We start from the raw sequence: 20,003 nt of genomic DNA, 5'->3' as shown, positions 1-20,003 counted from the left end.
TATTTATGGAGCTCTCTAGTTGATGCTATCTAACACTCACAAGATAGCTAATGCCATCTGTAAATGCTACAATGAAGGAACTCAATGCTGAATGCATTTTATTTCTCACACCTCTTAGAAATTAGGCAATGAAACAGAGGAGAAAGATATATTCATCACACACAATTATCATAACCAAGTAAGAGGTTAGTTTTCATAAATTCTCATGAAAATCCCAGATGAGTCTAGGTACCAAGACTAACATTTTCTTTTAACAGGTATAAAATAATACTTTAGTTTTAATGTAGAAAGTTCTTAAAACATGTATCAACACTATTCAACAGAATGTGATAGTAAACCTGAAAGTCCTGATTTTAGAAGCTTGTACTATGCAGCTATTTGGTGGATGTTGTATATTGATAGAAATCTGCCTATGGAACATTTGAAACTTACACTGTACCATAATCAATTTGCCATTGAAAACTGCCAAATTCAAAATTTTAGTTGAAATGAAAAATTGAAATACCCTTTGCACAGTCACATGCTCATATTATTTCTTGTAAAACAACACTTTGTAAAATATTAATATAAACTGCAAAGTCAAATATCTTACAGAAAACAAAATGTTAATAAAATAAATGTATGAGGAAGAAAAAACAGATTTTCTAACAAAACTTCAGGAAATAAAAAATATTTTATTGTGCATACATGCATACTAAAAATGTTTACAAGATCAAGACCATCAACATTTGAATTAATCAGGCAACTTTATTAATGATAATGATAAATGTCTTTACTGTAGTAACGTAAGCTTCCATGTTTCACTCTTTATGGTTGGAGGAGGATTCCTTAAATCAGGATCTGATAGCAAAGAGTAAAAAATCAAATATGCCAATTAATACTATTTTTAAACACATTTAACAAGTACTTATAACTATCATTGATAAATAAATGGGTACTATTCCATTTCTTTGAAAAATTTGAAACTTTGTATTTTAAAAACAAAGAACCTCGGCACAGTTGTATAAGTTTAGCAAGAAAACAGATGAAAAAATCTAACTTTACAGATTATGATTACAAATACTTGGTACTGAAACAATCTTGTCAATCAAATCATAGCATTCGTCTTCTTTAGTACTGACATCCAATGAGGTAGCATACACTGTGGCAGACAGCTCATTAACTTTTAATTGGTTTCTAAGCAACTTCAAAGACATATCAATGGAATTTCACCTTCAGTATCATCATATGAAGCCTTGGATAAAAAAAGGGGGGGACATCTCACTGAAAAACACTTCTTGTAGAAGCTTTGACCTCCCTCTCATCTCTTCACTAACCCAACAACAAGCATTCAAAATAGAGACAGCTTTGGCTGATCAACATCATTGGCCTTACTATATTTGACTAAGATGGAGTGCAGGAAATATTGGTAATAATGACACTTCATTATTTCATTCTCTTTCTGGTTGAAGGTCGCAAGACCTCTATCACTGATGAGAAGAAAAATAAGAAATAAGCATTCCATATATGTAAGGAAGCACTGCTGATAAACAAAAAAACTTCTTGTAAGCCTTGATTCACTGTGCAAACAGATCACTGGTCATCCATGCCTTTTTTCTTAAAGTATCAAGTGACTGTAAGCTTCATAATAACCAGGTTTCTGAAGCAGTATGGTTTTTTTGCAATGACTAATTATCAGCAGACATTTTAAATAACATAAAGCTAACTTTTTTACCTGCAGTTGATTCACCTTTAGCAATAAGCAATTGGTGTGGCACAATGTAAAAATAATCCTGTCCCTTTTATCCTGAAGAAATCTATAATGCATTGTTTCAATTTCCAATTATCAATAATGGACACAAGCTTTTTCGACAGAGAGGACTAAAATCCTCTTGTTTGACACCCAATTTTGTGGCAAACAATAACTTCTTGAATGATTAGAAACCTCTAACTGGTACACTGATTACTCTGAATCATTTAAATACCTACACATGACACTGTCAATTTTCTGTTATAAATAACAAATGAGCTTGCATGCCAAATTATCATTTCCTTCTGATGCATTCACATACTCTGCTTTCCACTTCAAAATACTCTGAAAATACTGATTGTTTTTAGGAGTTGCCAGTTTTTAATAGACAGTTGATAGTAGAGATTCTACCATTTTTTGTAATATTATAACTGAAAAACTAAGACAGGCTAATGATAAATAAAAAGTTACCAAGAAATAAAAATATACCACTTTAACCATCTATGAAAATTTGTATAGCCATTAGAAAAGTTATTAATTTAAAAAAATACTCTACAGTTACTGAAGACAAAAACAAATGTCTTCACCAGCTACAGGAAACAGTTAACAATTTTCTACCTGCAGTAAAATTTCCTGGACATTTAATAAGCTTAACTCTCATCCCTAAATTTATTCATGTGTATTTCACCATTCTATGATGTAATTATCATAATGCTGTAGCTCTTCAGCAATAGTAGAGCAACATTATAACCATGCACAATAATTCCTATGAGCAGTGGCATGTGATCATAAACTCATTCTTGACAATACAAAGAAAATCACTAGAAGAGAGAAGGATGGGTTGGACAGCGGTGAAGTGATAAGAATATACTTGAAATGCATTTTAAAGTAAAGAAAATGTTAACTTCAGAAACATCACTTACTACTCTGCATCACTAAGAGATAGAACTTCACATTGAAAATGTGGGGGAAGCCATTGTAGTTCAATTACAGAATGGGGTGAGAGGTGAAACACAGTCCCTGCTGAGAGGCAGTGCAATGAGTTATTATGACTCAAGGCAGCAAGCACAAGCCTGGTATAAAGGCAGGAGTACACCTGGTGTTGTCCTTTTGCAGAAATGGTTGTGTCTGTTATACAGATCTATTGCCAAAACAGTCTTGTAGAAAACCCCATCTCAACAAAGAACACTGAAAAACGTGGATGGATTTAAATCATTTCATTATCATCTGTTCAATATTTAGTTTGGGTATTACCTCTGATGGCATTGATAATAAGGAATGTAAGGTGTAATTTCTCATGTAACATTTAATCTGGTGAGTCTTGTCTCCTCCAGGTCATTTTTGTTCTTAATGAAATGTGAAGAAAACATGGTACACATATAGGTGTTATGAAACATGTGACAGATATAGAAATGATTGAAAAACACAACAGGCAAACCTCATCCCACTTAGAAGCTACAGCCTCTGAGTAGACAAGAGAATGAAAAGTGTAGAGAGGCAAAAAAGCCAAAAGCAAAAGCACAGATAACTACCTGATGATACGAAAAGTGGGAGAATAATGTGTAGTCTCCAAACTAGCCTGTAAGATCTCCATCAAAAGGAACATGCTAGATGATGAATTAAAAAATCTAATCAGTTAAAGTGGAATGGAACAAGTCCCAAAAAGAGGTCTGTTATGGTAAAAATAGACAAACTGTTTCCACAAAAAGGAGCAATCCAAGCAAGAAAATAATAAGCATTCCACACAGGAGGTAAAAGACAACTGGAATCAGAACAACAGTACCATGATGTAATTGAAGGAAAAGACATGGGAAAAATCATTCATCATGGCAAACAAAGTCTTTGAAAGAAACAAGTGATATGGAAACAGCATCAATTAGTCCCTAGGATAGAGAATACAGTAGACATCCAAAGCATAAATATCTGAATAATAATGATCAAAAGCAAAAAGACATATAAAATAATTTTGAGAGACAAATGATACAAGGAATAGGAAGTCAACGGCTCAAAAGAGTGCAAGAGCCTGAAGGTTCTAGTAGGGGAGAAGAACAGGATGATAGAGGAGTAACAAAAGAAGGGGATTACTGCCTGGTAAGATGGGAAAGGTTATGAACAATGCACCACAGTAATCTTCACTGAGTGAAACAGACAGCCCTTGATGAAAAGACAAGTATAAAGAAAGGAAGAAGATGTGGAATAGTAAGACAAGCTGGCTAAAGAGAATGATACATTGACAGAAAGAAAAAGTAGAAGGCTGATAAGAGCGAGAGAGAAAATGAGCTATTCTGAGGGAAAATCATATGTCATGCAAGAGACTGGACAAAACAAATTGAATGTATGAAGATGAAGATGTGATATCTTGTTTTGAAAACTGGATGACTGAGGTTAATTGAAGAAAGACTTCTAAAGTGGAAGTTGCAAAAGAATAAATCTGAGGGGTTTCCAAATTAAGAACAAATTCAAAGGAAGATATATACCTACTGTAATAAGTAATTACTACATATTACTATCAAACACATATTTTGCCTCAATGTAGTTTTTGTTTGACAATATTATAAACACTTAATGCTATCACTATGGGTCATGGGTCAAAGGCCACGTTACATCACATTTGTTGACTCGCATTCAAAATTTTACTGAATTATAATTTTTCGAATGTTTGTCAATAAGTATGGTATAAAATTGTAGATTATTATTCATATTTTAGTATGATCCATAATTGATCTCTTAATTTAAAAGTAAATATTAAAAACAAAATCCTAAATACTGACTTGTGTCTGTTTTATGGTATGTTGAATAAAGCATTTGTTCAAATTAGATGTTTGTGATGCCCAAATTCAAAGTCTATAGTTTCTTATGAATCAGGAACCCAAGTTGCCAATATTTACAAGCTGGAATATCAAATAATGACCTCCTTTCTTTCTCACTTGCTTCGCTATCATTACTTGTACTAGACAAACAGTGGCCCCCACCCACCTCTTTCCATTTTTCAAAAGACATGCTTATGTACACTTACTTCTGTCAACAACATGTGAATAACCAATCAAAAGCCCAAAATGTCCCCATAATAGTTTTCTCAATAAAATTGAATTAATTAAGACCAAATTTCTTCTTTCAACTTTTAAGAGTTGAAAAGGTAAGGAAACTTTAATGAGCTCCAAATATCATGTTTTTTAACATAGTTACTAAGCTTGATAAATTATAATAGAATTATATGGTATCTGCATAGCTAGTTATGTTTTTTTGGTATATAAAACTGTATGCATAAAACCAAGAAAAAGTATTTTGTTTCACATCCTCCACGTACAAAATTTGAAAGGTTTAGCAAACTACAGCAAGCAATAAACGAGGTCAAAGTTCATATCTAGAAGAGTTCATTGTTTTCTATAAATCTTTATTTACTGCTTTGTGTTTTAAAAAATAGCTGAAATTTAAGAACTTATTTCAAATAGTAATCATGTACTTAAAATGAAATAAGACTATTTTACAAAATATTAGTCCACTAAAACATAGCTAATTCAGATCACTTTTCAAAGACCAATTTTATATTCTTGGACATAGTAACACGAGTACATCTTTATTGAATCATTGCAACTTCTATAATGTTAGCCAGGTACCAACCTGCACAGATACACAGAAGTAAAAGTAATGGATAAAATACAATTTTTTAAAAAATATTTGATAATTATCTGAAAGTTATAAAGATTTGAAAATTTTATTACACATAAAAGTTTTTTAATTTTAATATTAAAATTACTTTGCATGTTGTATGGTCAACATTCTAATAAAAAATTTACGAGGAAATTTTTTTAAAAAATCTTAATACTTAATTTAAAAACTTTATATTTTGTGTTCAAAAGCCTAGTAATGTTTATTGATAACTTGCAAAATTTTATAAAGATATGTCTACATTATCAAAAATCATAGTACAATTACTTTTGTGTTTATGTGCTTGGTGGATTTCACCTAATCTGTAATGGAAGGGGTTAATGTGATCACACACAAAAATACAATAAATAATGATTTGATTTACACCTGTAGCCTACAGTATACTTGAAATTACAATGGACTTTTATTTTACCTCCAGTGTAACTATGGTTTGAGTTTGAGAAAAAAAAGAAAAAAGAAAACAGTTGATCAATACAATACCAGGTTTAAACTGTTTTTCAGTCAATTAAAAATATTTCAATGTTCCTACTTCCTATTAATTTTTTTAAACAATGGTTCATTAATTCATGATTTATGTATACCCATGAATGGAATAACTTGTAAGAACACATTATCTGGTAAATTTAATAAAATTTTTAAGATAATTAATATTGTATAAATTATTGCTTATTAAATTCCTTTTACAGTCATCATATTGATATTTGCAAAATTGACACTGTCAATATTTATTGGGAATTTGAACACATAATTACATAAAATCTTAACGATGTATAGAAGCTCTCATCAGGATCTTAAGTAATCATTTTAAATTCAGAAAAATATATCAACTTCGAAACAGCTACAAACAATTACTAAGTCATCAAAACTACACATAATATAACTATGTGTACTTAAAAATGAATTTAAAAATTCTAATTTGTAAACAGAATACACACTCACCAGATATTATATGTGGCATATCTTGATTTTTTTCCTGAAGAGCCATTGCTAAAGTGTTTGCTGTGGACTGTGGGCCAAATATCTGCTAAAGATATCAATCCACAAATTAAAATAATAAATCTAGTCTGTTATATTACAAGTAACAAGCTTTTACAGTAAGTAAGATTTCTCAACTATGGATATAAAACTTGAAGCAGCTTTTTCTTACTTTTATAATTACCAAATTTATTATTAAATATTTTCTATGCTTTAGATTAGAGACAATCTTTTAAGTTGTTAAATACTTGTATGATGTAAAATCTACCAAAAACATGAACAGTTCAACATACCACTTCTGTATCGTGTTCATAAGTAGGCCAGACATCAGAAGTGGAGATTTCTATAAGTTCAAGAAGGTCAGCAAAACTGTGCTGAAGAGTGACTGCTTCTTGGTCATAGCCCATCATTACTAAAGTTTTCAGAAGAGATCCAACTTCATCTGGATTACAATAAGTATAAATTTTGATTTATAAGTAAAAATAACTACAAACCTAAATATAGAATTTTACATTACAGTAGTGCAAGCATAAACCTTATTAAAAAGCTAATCACTAAAATTAAATCAAACCTGCCAATATTGCATAATTTTAAAGTAAAACACTCCCTATGTCAGTTATTCCAAGATAATGTGTCAAAAGAGCAATTACTTGTGATTAAAACTAGCTTAATCACTTCACAATACCATATGCAAACTTCAAGTATTTAACTGAATAATTTCAACAAAATTTATAACCTTACAAGTACATTAATTACCAAAAGGGTTAAGAAAATTAACACAGATATCAGATTTTATATGCAAATGTATGAAGATAATTTATAAGTTTGGTAACTATAAATATCACGTTGTACACATTCAACAGAATTAATACAAGTTGATGAGTTAATATAGATTTCAGACTGTGCCTGCCAACTTATCAACACAGTGTGGAAAGTTTAGTAAGTTAATACCTATCATTTTACAAAGCTATTATACCTTTCATTCTGTCTGAAGAATGGAAAAGATCACTAAGAGCAGCTATAAGAGCTAAGTCTTCATTTTGGCTCCCTTCCTTTAATGTATACTTCTTTCGATTTTCTTTCTTTTTTCTTGAAGTACATCGTGTCATTAAAGATCTATAATGAGCAAAAGATTTTAATAGAGGTAAGTTAAGATTAATGTGGTCCACATTCCTTTTTATAAAACAAAAAAATCATTAAAGTTGTTTATCAGATGTTTTAGGCAGAGAAATGCAATTCCTTTTGGAAGATGTAATAAGTTTCATTCACTTATTTGAGATTGTTTAATATAAGTACTCTTGATTTGCTAAAACAAGCCAATTTCTGGTCAATGGAAGTTAAATTTTAAATTATCACTTTGGTGAGGAACAATCATAAAGAATAAACACTTTATTACATGTAGTTAATACCTGTCAGTTTATCATCAGGATGTATAAATTATTATATTTTCATATCATCAGAAAACCAATGGAGCATGTATGATCATGGGAAATGAAAAAATAAGCACAGAGGTTTAATATATTAAAGTAATTTTGAACAAAGTTAGAAAACATGTTCTCATTTCAATCTGTGCTCTAACTGACAAGTGTGGATCTTCACAATAGTTCTGCATTCTAGTTTTCATTGCAGAAACCCTATTGTAAGCTGTCATGTCAAAAGCACACAATTCCTTCCCACATACTTTCCAGAAGCCATTTTGCACATGAAGGTGGTGATTTTCCAGCACTCTTTTCAACAGCTCAATCACACAGAAATCCACAAATGCTGTATCTAACAACTTAACAGGTATGTCTTTGTATGAAATGTATGGCACACAGCAACATTTTGATTATGTTCGGTACTGCTGCATGGGGAATATGGACAGTTTTTGCCACTGACCACTGTATTTGCAAACTCCCACCTATTATAAAACTTCATACTCTGCTTTCCATGGCTAGCATTTGACATGACTCGCTACAGGTCTCTTTCAGGATGGTCCTGATGCTCCAAGATAATCAATATTCCTTTATTTTTCAATATAACATTAAGTAAAAGGAATGTTCCCATCATTAAAATTCTAAATCCTTAATCAAAACATCTTCATAATTTGAGAGAACAAAAATTTTGCATTGAAAACGGCATTTATATACCTATCCCAAAAATAATACGTTTTAGGGTACACTACATCACCTATGAGATGCCAAACATGTCAAAAGATATATCTGATGCATACGCCGTTTCACCTAAACTTTCTATTGGCTGAATTTGTCACTTGATTTAATGATTTGCATACTGAAATTGTTTTAATATAACTTAATCAAATTAACATGCAAATTCTTCTTTTGTCTGCAATCAATTAAATTTTAATTCATTTTTAAATAATTTTGATTTGTTCTCATTGCAATTGCATTAATCATTTTTTATTTCTTGCAAATCAAACTCACTATATAAACACCCATGGTAGCAAGCAGATTAAAACATTATCTCTACAACAGCTTAAATAAACAAATAACCAAAGCAGATTCAACCTTCTAAGATTAGAACTTCTTTCACCTTTTTTTTAAACGCCATTAATTTCTTCATTCATGAAAGACTAAGAACGATAAAGTATTATGGAAGTACATACAGTACTGTGCAAAAGTGTTAGGAAAAAGTAAAAAAATTAGACTTCTGGCTATTTTAAAAGAACAATGGAAGGTAAAATCACAAGTGAAACATCAAAATTTTATTAATCTTCATATACAGTACAACAAAACAGTCTTCCATGCATCTCATAGGCTACATAACAAAGATACTTAACATCAGTATCATTTAGTTTAGGTGTTCTACCTCTTTCTATCCTGTTTCCAAATTTTCCTGTTTCAGTCTCACAACCTAGGATGTATTTGACAGTGTTTGGGACGAATGTAAAGCCTGCAGTAATTTACTAGTGTCCAACCAACACTACATAAAGCTTTTATGTGAACTCTTTGCTCTACTGATAATTTTATACAATTTTAGGCTGTGCCATGACAACAAAACTTCATATACGGTGTCAAACACTGTTTTTATCAAGGTTTATTTGTGGAGTGCTATCTCATTGCTAGCTTCTTTTTATATACTTAAGACAATGCATGGGGCACATGACAGTTATTTCAGACACTAAATATGATTAATATGTTCATTCAAGCAGAACCCTTATGACATGCCCTTGGTGCATGTATATGGGAATTTTAAAGAATGGAAAGTATTCTCACCCTGGCTCAGTCAATTGTCAACTAGGATCAGTAAAGCATTACCAGAGTGTATATATAATGTAAAGAAACTGAACTCATAACTTCTCTCAATTTTATCCTACTTTCATAAATACCATATCATGTTTCATGGTTTTCTTCATTATCTTTTTCTTGTCCACAGGGGCATAGATCCTGGGGGAGATTGGGTATACATCCCCCCCTTCATTTTAAGTGGGGGGTGTGCTGCATACAATCATTACCCCCTACAGTTTGGTCTGTTGAATTGTTTTATTGCATCACAGGCCTACAAATTGTGTGTTTCTTCTTTTGATTCTCGTGTTCATACCAATCGAATTACATAATCAGGCCTAGATGTAGGCTTTTTCAGTAGCCAAAATGTACATCTTTAATATAGACGTGCTTCTAAGATTTTTGATCTAAGCGATAGTTCGTAAGTATCAGTCAGTAGGCCTAAGAATACATGCAAGTATCGTGGCAACAAGATTACTCTGTGACTGCATGTTTACAGCTTTCATGTTCACATAATCAGAAATTACCAATTTGCAAATTGAACAGTCCACATAAGTGGTTGCAAAAATCATCCCCCCCATCAGATGTAAAAAATCTACACCCCTGCTTGTACAGCATACTGCACAGTAGGTAGTACTTATGATAAATATTGACAAAAATAAACTAGAGTTCCTACAACCACCTATGTTTGGTATTTCCCCATGATACTTTTGTCACAGACTTCAGTAATACTATTTCAAAAAACATTAATATTGTTTAAAAGACAAAGCTTTAAGATCATTGTTGTTAATTTATAGTTTAAGTCACACCAACATCACTGTTAGGGTGTCCATAATACAAGCTGTATAATAACCTACATTATCACTGTTGTAGGTGGTATAATGTTACCTAAGTCCAAAGTGATGTTACCATGTAAAATTTGAGACACAATAAAAAAAATTTCTGAAGATCAAAGACACTTTTTTTTAAATTTCCAGCTAGTATTATTTTTAATAACATACTTATATTTGAAAGGACACTTTATGACTATAGCCAATTCTAGCCACTTTAAAATTAGTTATTTTTGCTTCTTTTTGAGTAACTCTATGTATTTACTTATTACAGAACTCAACATAAAAAAAAAACCACCAAAAACTGGGTTGAGCAAAATCACTTGTTTTCCATAGGTAAAATACATAATGATCCTAAATGTAAATAGTGGGATCAATTGCAATGCTGATGATACTTTGCTTAAATGTTCTTAATGATTCATATTATTAGGAACCTTTTAAACAATAAAATCATAAATCCACAACCATTTTGATGCTTAACTATATTTTTCCACATGTACTGCACTTTTAATTACAGAATAAGTGTCCATCTAGCATAATCAATGTTAATTTTTATTTGATCTTATATTTAAAGCAATTCTGTCAAAATATATCAACAGTTGCAATCAAAAGAGAATACATTTAACAGTAACCATTGTTATGCTTTAGCCTATTCAACCATCTAAGTAGATACTACTCACTAATTATTTTTTATAACATGTTTCACCAAGATGATTCAAGGAGTTTTCTTTGTTTGTGGTAACTGAGATTTGACCTTGAATCATCTTGGTGAAAGTCTAGTGCATTAACTACTTAAGGGGGTCTCCCCAGCTAAAGCTTAAATCAACTATTTGAATGTTTTAAAATAACATATTAGGGTTAGTTGACTTTTATGCTCAGTTGACTATGTATGTCTTATCAAATAACCCTTTTGCAATGAGCTTGGTATAATATATACAAGTTAAGTATTTATAACATTTGATGTTCTAAGTGTAAATTCACAAAATTTGGTAGACTTAGTAAAGGTTGCAAGTCTGTAGTACACAAAAACACTGACCTTTTAATAAATAATTTTTAGTGTGGTCTTGTTTACAAAAACAGAGTCTATTTTGTTACTAGTCTGAGTGTGAAGTGATTTTTCATGTTATCATTAAAAAATGTCTTTGATCTCAAAAATCTCAAATATTTTTTTGTGTAATCTCTAAAACACCACCCAAGTACATTTCAATCATTTGTTTTCACTAAAACTTTATATTTTGTGTTATTTTCTCTACCTTAACTATAAGAGATGTGGCAATTTTACACTTCATGCTACCATAAAAAAAAAAGAAAATAAATACAAGTAATGTTTTTTTAGTTCTAAGATGACTACAGATTACAACATAAAAACACAAATAGTTAGTTTAAATGGCCTAAATCTCGAGATGTTAAACATTTATATGTATATTTATTATGTTGACCTCCAACTCATTTCTGGTTAAAACTACAGAAGTTTCACTAACACAGAACATATGCACTCTTGTTACCATATCCAAGAATATAAAACTGGCCTTTACAAAGATTTATACAACTGTATTTTGTAAAATACAGTCATATTTCAGTTTTAATACATTATATATATATATACATTATTACTATTTAAAACACATTCTTAAATTTGAGTTATTTTTTAAAACACAAAACAGTACGAAATTATAAAAATATGGATCACTTATAGTTATGAACTTTGAGCTCATTTGCTGCTCACTGTATATTGCTAAGTCTTTTCAAATTTTGCATATGGAGGATGTGAAACAATTTTTTTACAGTTTTATACATATACATTTGAAATGATGAAAAAAATCATAAATAATTATATGGATACTACAGACTCCCACTATGTAATTTATTAAGCTTAGTAACTAAGCTGTATTTGGTCTAAAAAATATGTAATTTCACACAGACTAAAGGCACAATGTTTAAAATCTTGGTTTAAAAGAACAAGGTGGCTTCCTAGCACTTTAAAAATGGATAAGAAAACCCAATAAGAAGACAGTTTAAGCTTTCGACTGGTTATTCACATGTTACACATTAAAGTAAATGTATATAAGAGACTGCCTCCAAAAATGGAAAGAAGAGAGTGAGGCTGCTGTTTTTAATTCAGTACATGAACCGTATCTCAACAAATGGAAGAGATACAAGGCTTTATTCCATATTCTAGCTTGTCAGCATTGGTAATTTCAGTTCCTAATTTGTACAAAATTACAAACTTTATAGTTGAACCCCACAAATACAATGTGAACCAATGCTCCATTCAACATACCATGTGATATACAAAAATCAATATTTTGAGGTATTCTTTAATATTTAGCTTTAAATTAAAAAATTAACTAATACATAAAACTAAGATTTGAATTATAATTTACAATTTGATACCAAACTTGTTAACATAAATGTATAAAATAGTGTTCAATAAACTTTTTATTGCAAGTCAACAAATGCAATGACATGACCTTTGAACCATGACCCAGTGTGTGAGATAGCAATTCGTTTTTTTAATTAGTATGATTGTGTTTATGATTCATTATTTCCATTTATCATACAGTTTATCTATGAATTTTAGTTGCATCAAAATGATAACTCACATTCTATATAACAATTTAAGTAAATATATGTGTCCAAGATGAAACTCACACCAGCTTCCCTCGTGGTAACAAACAGATTACATTAATACAGCAGAAGAGTAAAACTTACGATCACGAGGTTGTATTCATGTGACCTCCTCTGACCTGCCAGAAGCTTCACTAAGAGAGATAGTTACTAAAGTCTGTTACTTGATATTGCTAATGACATTGAAAGTACTGTTTGAATATTGTAATTACTATTTTTTTTTAATTAGGTTTTTCTTGCCGATTCCATTATTATTAATTTATTAATACCTATTATAAATTACTTGTTAATATTGGTGTGAAGTTCTGGCCAGGCATTTGTTTAGTATTGAACTTATCTCTAAGTGTTGCTATTGTGAAAAACTGTGTTCTTGTTGTTGAACCCTAATTGTACCAGTATTTTCATTTTAGGCCATTATAAATGGATTTAGAAGGTTAACTTTTTCATGTGGTTCACATTCTATTATTTTAGTATTATAACTGAAAACTGAGTATCATAGTCCTGTATGTCTATTATACTCCTGAATTCTAACTTTTTATATTTTTTTGTTTCTTTAGTGTACTGGAATTCAATTCTCATTCACTGAGGATATAAATGGCGAGTTTTATTTTTTATTGTGCCCTCATGTAATCTGGTTTCTACTTACCATGACTGTATTATATGGTGGCTTCTAAATAATATTCTCACTTCGTGTTGTTTACATACCATCTGTATGTTTTCAAAGAGACCACCAACATATGAAAATATGGCTGCAATTACCTTCCTGTTTATTGTTGGTGTTCATCTTTTTTAAGTGTTCCAGGTATCCATTGTTAATGAGGATTATAGTGGTGTACTTTTTCATTTTCTTAATATTATATATCTTGTTCATTCTGCAACTAAATAGTATATGATGGTTATTTTTATACAACTGGGGTGGTTTTGTTTATAACTGAGATATCCTTATCTTGGTTTTGAATAAAAGTCTATGGTATACAAGTTATAGGTATAAGAATAGGAGTTATGCTTCTCTATTTACACTGTGAATAGTATTCTTGAATATTATTTGTTCAGGTGATTTGTGAATTATTTGATATTTTATGTACTGTAAGTAAATCTGTCATTACAAAAAAAATTACTATCTTATAGGATTTTATCAAAGTGCAGTATACATCTGATTGTTCCTAAATTAATCTATTTCTTTAAAAATGGTCAGGAATTCACTTTCTTTAACAGTAACAAGTAAACGGCATTACAATAAAACTGTTGTATGGAATCTAACATGTTCAAAAACAAATTACTTTAGATGCAAGTAGATAGCACAGCTTCAGTGTTACTTTTTCTCTAAATTTATATAATGAATGTATTTAATGTGTGATAGTCTAATGAGACATTTTACTTTTCTGTACTGATAATATGGTGGGAACGTGAAATAAACCACTTAATGAACTTGATTGTACTTGTGTTGTACATGAAATGAAAGCTCCTAGATGGTATGCAATTATGTAAGGAATGTTCATGTGACAGTCATGTGGTAATTTGAATTCTTAATAAAGGTAAATAATTTCTAAAGAGTACCTGAATATTTTTTTTAAACTCATGTCCAACTCACAATGTTGCATTTCCACCCTAATGGGCAAAGCATCTTCTATGACAGTAATTTTAAAACTGCACTCACATTGTTCAAAGTTGTTTTAATGAGCATAACATTGATTTAACCTTGACCAACACAGTCACACTGTAATTCATTACTGGTTATTGCAAACTAATGGCAGAAATAACATATAAATAAACAGGCTACTATTGGAGTGAAAGTTGGCTAGACAGCATATAACAAGTACTAATTTGCTTGGTATAAGTTGAGTAAACATACACCTATTTATGTGTGTTTAAAAAGTCTATACCAAAATGTCATAAATGTGTTAAGCTTATTAAAATAACATTCTCCACCATCACTCTAGCTAGCTTGATAAGAGTTAAAGCCAATGATGAAGTACTCACTTATATGTAGTTTGTTATTTAGTATTTTGGCTCCATATTATCTGGAATTACATCTAATGGAAATTTATAATTTAAATAAAGAATGTCTAGAGTATCTCCTGCCTTGTTTGCTCTTTTTTTTTTAACAATTCCTATTTGCAGATTTTTAAATTCCTAATTTTTAATTTATCTTCTAATACCAAAGCACCCACTGCTTCTGAATACCCATTTTTACTTGTGTATATCTTGCTAAACACCTTGTAACCAGAAGCCAACATATAAAAGTAATTTTCTTCAAGTTGCCCTAAAAATAAGCTTGAAACTTCTTTTCATTTGAAAGCCCTTTTCTCTAATAAGGACAAATAACCAGTCCCTCATTATTAATTGTTCTTATTTATATACACCTGTAGTCACTGTAAGACTTCCTCTATTCAGAAGACTAAATGCCACCTCAAAGCAAGAGCTTATGAACATAAAAGATAGTTGATAAAAACTTGTTCAGGTCTTGTGCTATTTAAAAACAATTGCTGTCATTACTGGATGTTAAGCACAAAGCTACACAATGGGCTATTAAATTCATACTCATCACAGGTATCAAAACTAGTTTTTAGCATTATAAACTTTAAAACGTACTGCTGAGTTACAAAGGGACACCCCAAAAGGAAGACTGGTTGTAATGAATCCCCCTAACTGTAGATGACAGTGTAAAAATAAATATCTAACATTATACATTGTAATAATAAACATAGCTAGTTGATACATTTCATGACAATTTACTATAGCTATTGGTTATTTGACTGCATTAGTTTGACATGTAAAATGTTAAGCTGCAGCTGGAGATTGTTGTAAAGATTTGTTTGAGAATATAGTGAGCATTTATAGTTTCTATGTATCTAAACTCTACATATATAATGTATAGCAATGGATAAATATATGCCAGACTAACAAAATAATCCCTACTAAGAGCGTACAAGATTTTATCAGTACGAAAAACATAAATAAAACATATAATCTAAACACAGCTTTAAATAAAATTTTATATCTTTTAAAGTAGTATAATTATGTTACAAATGTGTGTAACAAAATCTAGTATTATGTGTACTGATTCTTTTCTTTTTTACTCATTTACTTCATAAATAACACAGGAATTAGCTTCCTAAAGATACCAACTGTACAGTGTACAAAGCACTGAGTATGTACATTACATTCATTTATTGGCTGATAATTCCTGCTTCACCCTTTATACAAGCTTTTTAAAGAAATACCAGATATTTGTAAGAAAGGAGTAATGGTAACATCATTTAAACTATAATTATGAAGTTGTTTTAGCTTAGGTAAAACACAGAAGAAAAACAAACCAGCTTTTCAATAATCCTATGAACTTTGCAGTACCCAGTACCTTATTTAGTATTCTATAAAAGGTTTGGATGAAATATACCAAGCTGTTGTTATTGTAAGCTTACAAGAGAATAATAATAATAAGCACAAATGGACCATTTTGTGTGGACTTTTTTTCTTTGCAAGTCTAACATACATACCTCTTTGTGCATTTTTATATGCACACAGTCTTGGCAGTCAATAGTGAAAATTTTAAAGTGATGTTTACCGTTTAATTAAAGTGTTTTTTTCCAAAAGCTATATTAAGGTTCTATGAAATTCACTGCAATCCCTATTTGAACCACTTTTGTAGTTCATGATAAACATATTTCATATTTAAAACACTGCCACCAAAAGGTGAACAAAACCTAAGTACCAAATCTAACAGCAAGATAGCCATAAATAAATGTACCAAGTTATCTGGTACACCTAACACATAAAATGAGAATGATAATAAAAATTTAGTAAAATCAACATAATCATTAATATATATTAGTTATATTTATCATCTGTTTCACTCATAAAATACAACTTATAACTAGAAATACCTATACCTTAATGATCATGTTGATCTATCTTAATCTTCAAGTTTTAATTTCCTACAAATTTTAACTGGTTCTATCTTTACCCCGATAATGAAGAAGCTCGTTTACAAGCGAAAGAGGGTAGTTTGCTGGACAGTCCACTAACACTGCTGATATCTGAGTACAAGTCTGTATCGTTTGAGAAGGTTTCATCACCTGCAAAACAGAACATTATAAACAAGCAACATTTTCCATATATTATTCTCTGATAATACTAACATAAGAAGGTTTTAACCCACTGGGACATATTTTACTGTGTTAAAAAGAAGACATAGTTTTCAGCCTCTTTACAAGGTAGTTTATTATTAGTACTTTTCAATTTTTTTTATTAGTGACCCTAATTAAAAACTACTTGACACTGACACTTTTTTCATGAGGTTACAGATGAAAACAACTGTCAGAAACTGTAGTAAAGAATTATAAACATTCAGGTATTTTCTACTGGTAAAAACACAAAAAGCTCTATTGTAAACCACATAATTACTTTACTAGGCCAGATTATATTACCTTAAAACACACAATTCCTTCCTCTCCTCAACACAATATGGTATAATGAATTACAACACAGAAAAAGTTGTATAATACCAAAATATGGTCCAGTTTATTTTTATTTTACCTAATTAAGTTCCTCATATTTTAATAATAAGTTCTACAGTGAATATTATCATCATAAACACTAATGTGAAGGACATCTTAAACCCATAAATAAAATAATATTAAAGTTCATGAATATTTCAACTCACCCATCAACACTATATGATGATTTATGATATGAAAATAGAAATACAGAAGCAATGTACAAATAAAAAACATGAAATTTCACTTATTAATAGCAAGTGATAAATTATGTTATGTTGGTTGTTGTTAAGTGCAAAGACACATAATGGGCTGTTATGAGCCCATACTTTGCTAGGCAGAGCTCTTACATAACACAAAAGAGCAATGTAATGTTAACATAATAAGTATTTGTTCTTCCATCCCTACCCATCTTTTATTGAATTCTTTTAAAAACAAAAACAGTTAAAAATATGCTATTCAAGATTTTATGGACATTTATATAACAAATGATAATTAAACTCACACAAAACTTCAGTTTTTTTCAGTCTTTTTGTTTTACGAACACATTTCAAGCGTTGGGTATAAGTTATAATCTTTTCTGTCACCTCCTGAATCATTTCTTGAACAACAGAGCTCTCGGTCAAAATGTTAGGCCTAAGATGTGTCTCCATAAGATCTAGACGTTTATACTTGTGTATCTGTAAAAATTAACTAGTTTATAACATAAATTTATTAACATTATGATTGGCTTTATATACCACTAATATAACTTCACTAGAGCAATTAACAAGTCATGAATAATTTAAAAAATGTTGTACTTGATAAGAAAATTTAAGTTCACTAAGCATTGTAACTAACAACAAAGCTAGTAAAAAATAGCAATGTATAGAGAGAGACACAAATACAACCATGCATCTTTAGTTTTACTCATCACTAAAATGTGATGAATTATGATGGGCAGAACAATTACATAACAAGAAAAACTGTGTAATATCAATACAATCCTATGTATTATTCCTTATTATACACATGCATGAATCTGTAAAAAATATTTTCATCAATAAAATTAAAAATTTGAACCAAAAATGTTTTGTAATCCTGTGCAAAAATATTTACTTATATTTGTTTTTAATCTCTGTTGCTGAAACTTAAAAAGCAAAACAAATAAACTTCAGACTAAATGAAAATAGAACTGTTTACACAACTTACCATTCTCATGGCCTCCTTCCACTTATGACCTTCAATTAAAGTTGCTATAGCACCCTCGGAGTCCTGAACAATAAACAAGTTTAACTAAAGTTCTGTAATAACAAAATAAATAAATAAATAAAAATGTTAATTGAAATTTATCATAAAAAAACTTACCAAATCACAAATTCATATCATCTTTCTACAGTATTTTTATTAAACTATTTTAGCAAAATTTTTAAAACTAAAACAAAAACCTCAGCTACAAAATAATTCTAACAATATTTAGTAAGTACTACAGAGTGCTGCAGGTACATGAACATATGAGAAAGTATAAGACAAAGTGAAAACTATACAAAAAAGCTGTAATTATATAGAACTTTCTGAATGCTTCTTCCAACATTCACAGTTATTAAATATAAAAAAGGTACTCTCTCTCCAGTTGATTAAACCAAAACAACTAATACTTTTAAAAAGCAAGTTGGAAAAAGCCTTATGTAAAATAGTTATTGAAATACTTATTACGACAATGTCAAAATCACCCAGAAAAAGAGCTTCACTGAATACACCAAACCTCCCTTAGACTTCAACATGTCTTGTTGGTTCATAGACCTACCATTACAAGGAGGAAGACAGAAATGAAACACTATTCCAATATTTATACACATTCCCTTCCTTGAATAATTCACAAATGTGGATCAAAGGTACTGCCATCTATTTGTTTTAAAACAATTTCCAGAAATAAATTTCTAGCCTCTCTCAGTGATGTCAAGAAAACCCACTTGTAGAGAAGTATATATGCAAAAACGGCTCATTTGGGTTGAGAAAATATTTTACATAGAAGAGCAAAGAAGGTCGAAACGTTGTTCTCTCTTCTATGTAAAATATTTTCTCAACCCAAACGAGCCGTTTTTGCATATATGTTTCTAGCCTCTCTATTTAAAGTTATTTTAAATTCTTAAAATTTATAATGATTTTCTTATATTTAGTGTGTATATCTTATTACAATGTGTAATTATTTACCATTTTCCAATCAATGTAATAAAAAAAACATTTCTATATCTACATGCTTTAAAAAAGAACATTTTTGCAATATTTGCAGCTAAAAATTATATATTAATTTTATCTATTTTATGCATGCTTTATGCCACTAAATCTAAATTTTAAATATCTCCATGTTTAGTCGAGACAAATTAGACTAACTTTTAAAGGATTTTATAAATACCAAACTTACCATTGTGATTTTATCTTTCAGAGCAGTTAAATGATTAAGCTTGACTTG

General features: G+C 30.1%; 1 protein-coding gene across 5 annotated transcripts in view; it reads right to left on the bottom strand.

Moving 5' to 3' along the window:
• Positions 1 to 654: 654 nt before the first annotated feature.
• The window catches only part of Elp1 (elongator complex protein 1), a 145,892-nt gene continuing 126,543 nt past the window's right edge, over positions 655 to 20,003 (bottom strand). For 3 of the 5 annotated variants that reach the window (XM_076517610.1, XM_076517612.1, XM_076517613.1), the window contains 7 exons: positions 18,743 to 18,805; positions 18,057 to 18,231; positions 17,020 to 17,131; positions 7,350 to 7,489; positions 6,667 to 6,815; positions 6,338 to 6,422; positions 655 to 840 (listed from right to left, as the gene is read on the bottom strand). In XM_076517610.1, coding sequence (XP_076373725.1) covers positions 773 to 840; positions 6,338 to 6,422; positions 6,667 to 6,815; positions 7,350 to 7,489; positions 17,020 to 17,131; positions 18,057 to 18,231; positions 18,743 to 18,805 — 792 coding nt within the window. In that variant the 3' untranslated portion in view covers positions 655 to 772. Of the gene's footprint in view, positions 841 to 6,337; positions 6,423 to 6,666; positions 6,816 to 7,349; positions 7,490 to 17,019; positions 17,132 to 18,056; positions 18,232 to 18,742; positions 18,835 to 20,003 lie in introns of those variants that run through there. The other 2 variants (XM_076517611.1, XR_013032332.1) reach the window with 2 other exon arrangements.

This window comes from Tachypleus tridentatus, chromosome 8 (assembly GCF_004210375.1).
Source record: "Tachypleus tridentatus isolate NWPU-2018 chromosome 8, ASM421037v1, whole genome shotgun sequence".
Taxonomy (NCBI): domain Eukaryota; kingdom Metazoa; phylum Arthropoda; class Merostomata; order Xiphosura; family Limulidae; genus Tachypleus; species Tachypleus tridentatus.
Note: the sequence above shows the minus strand (reverse complement) of the source record. Positions and strands in the feature narration are given on the sequence as shown.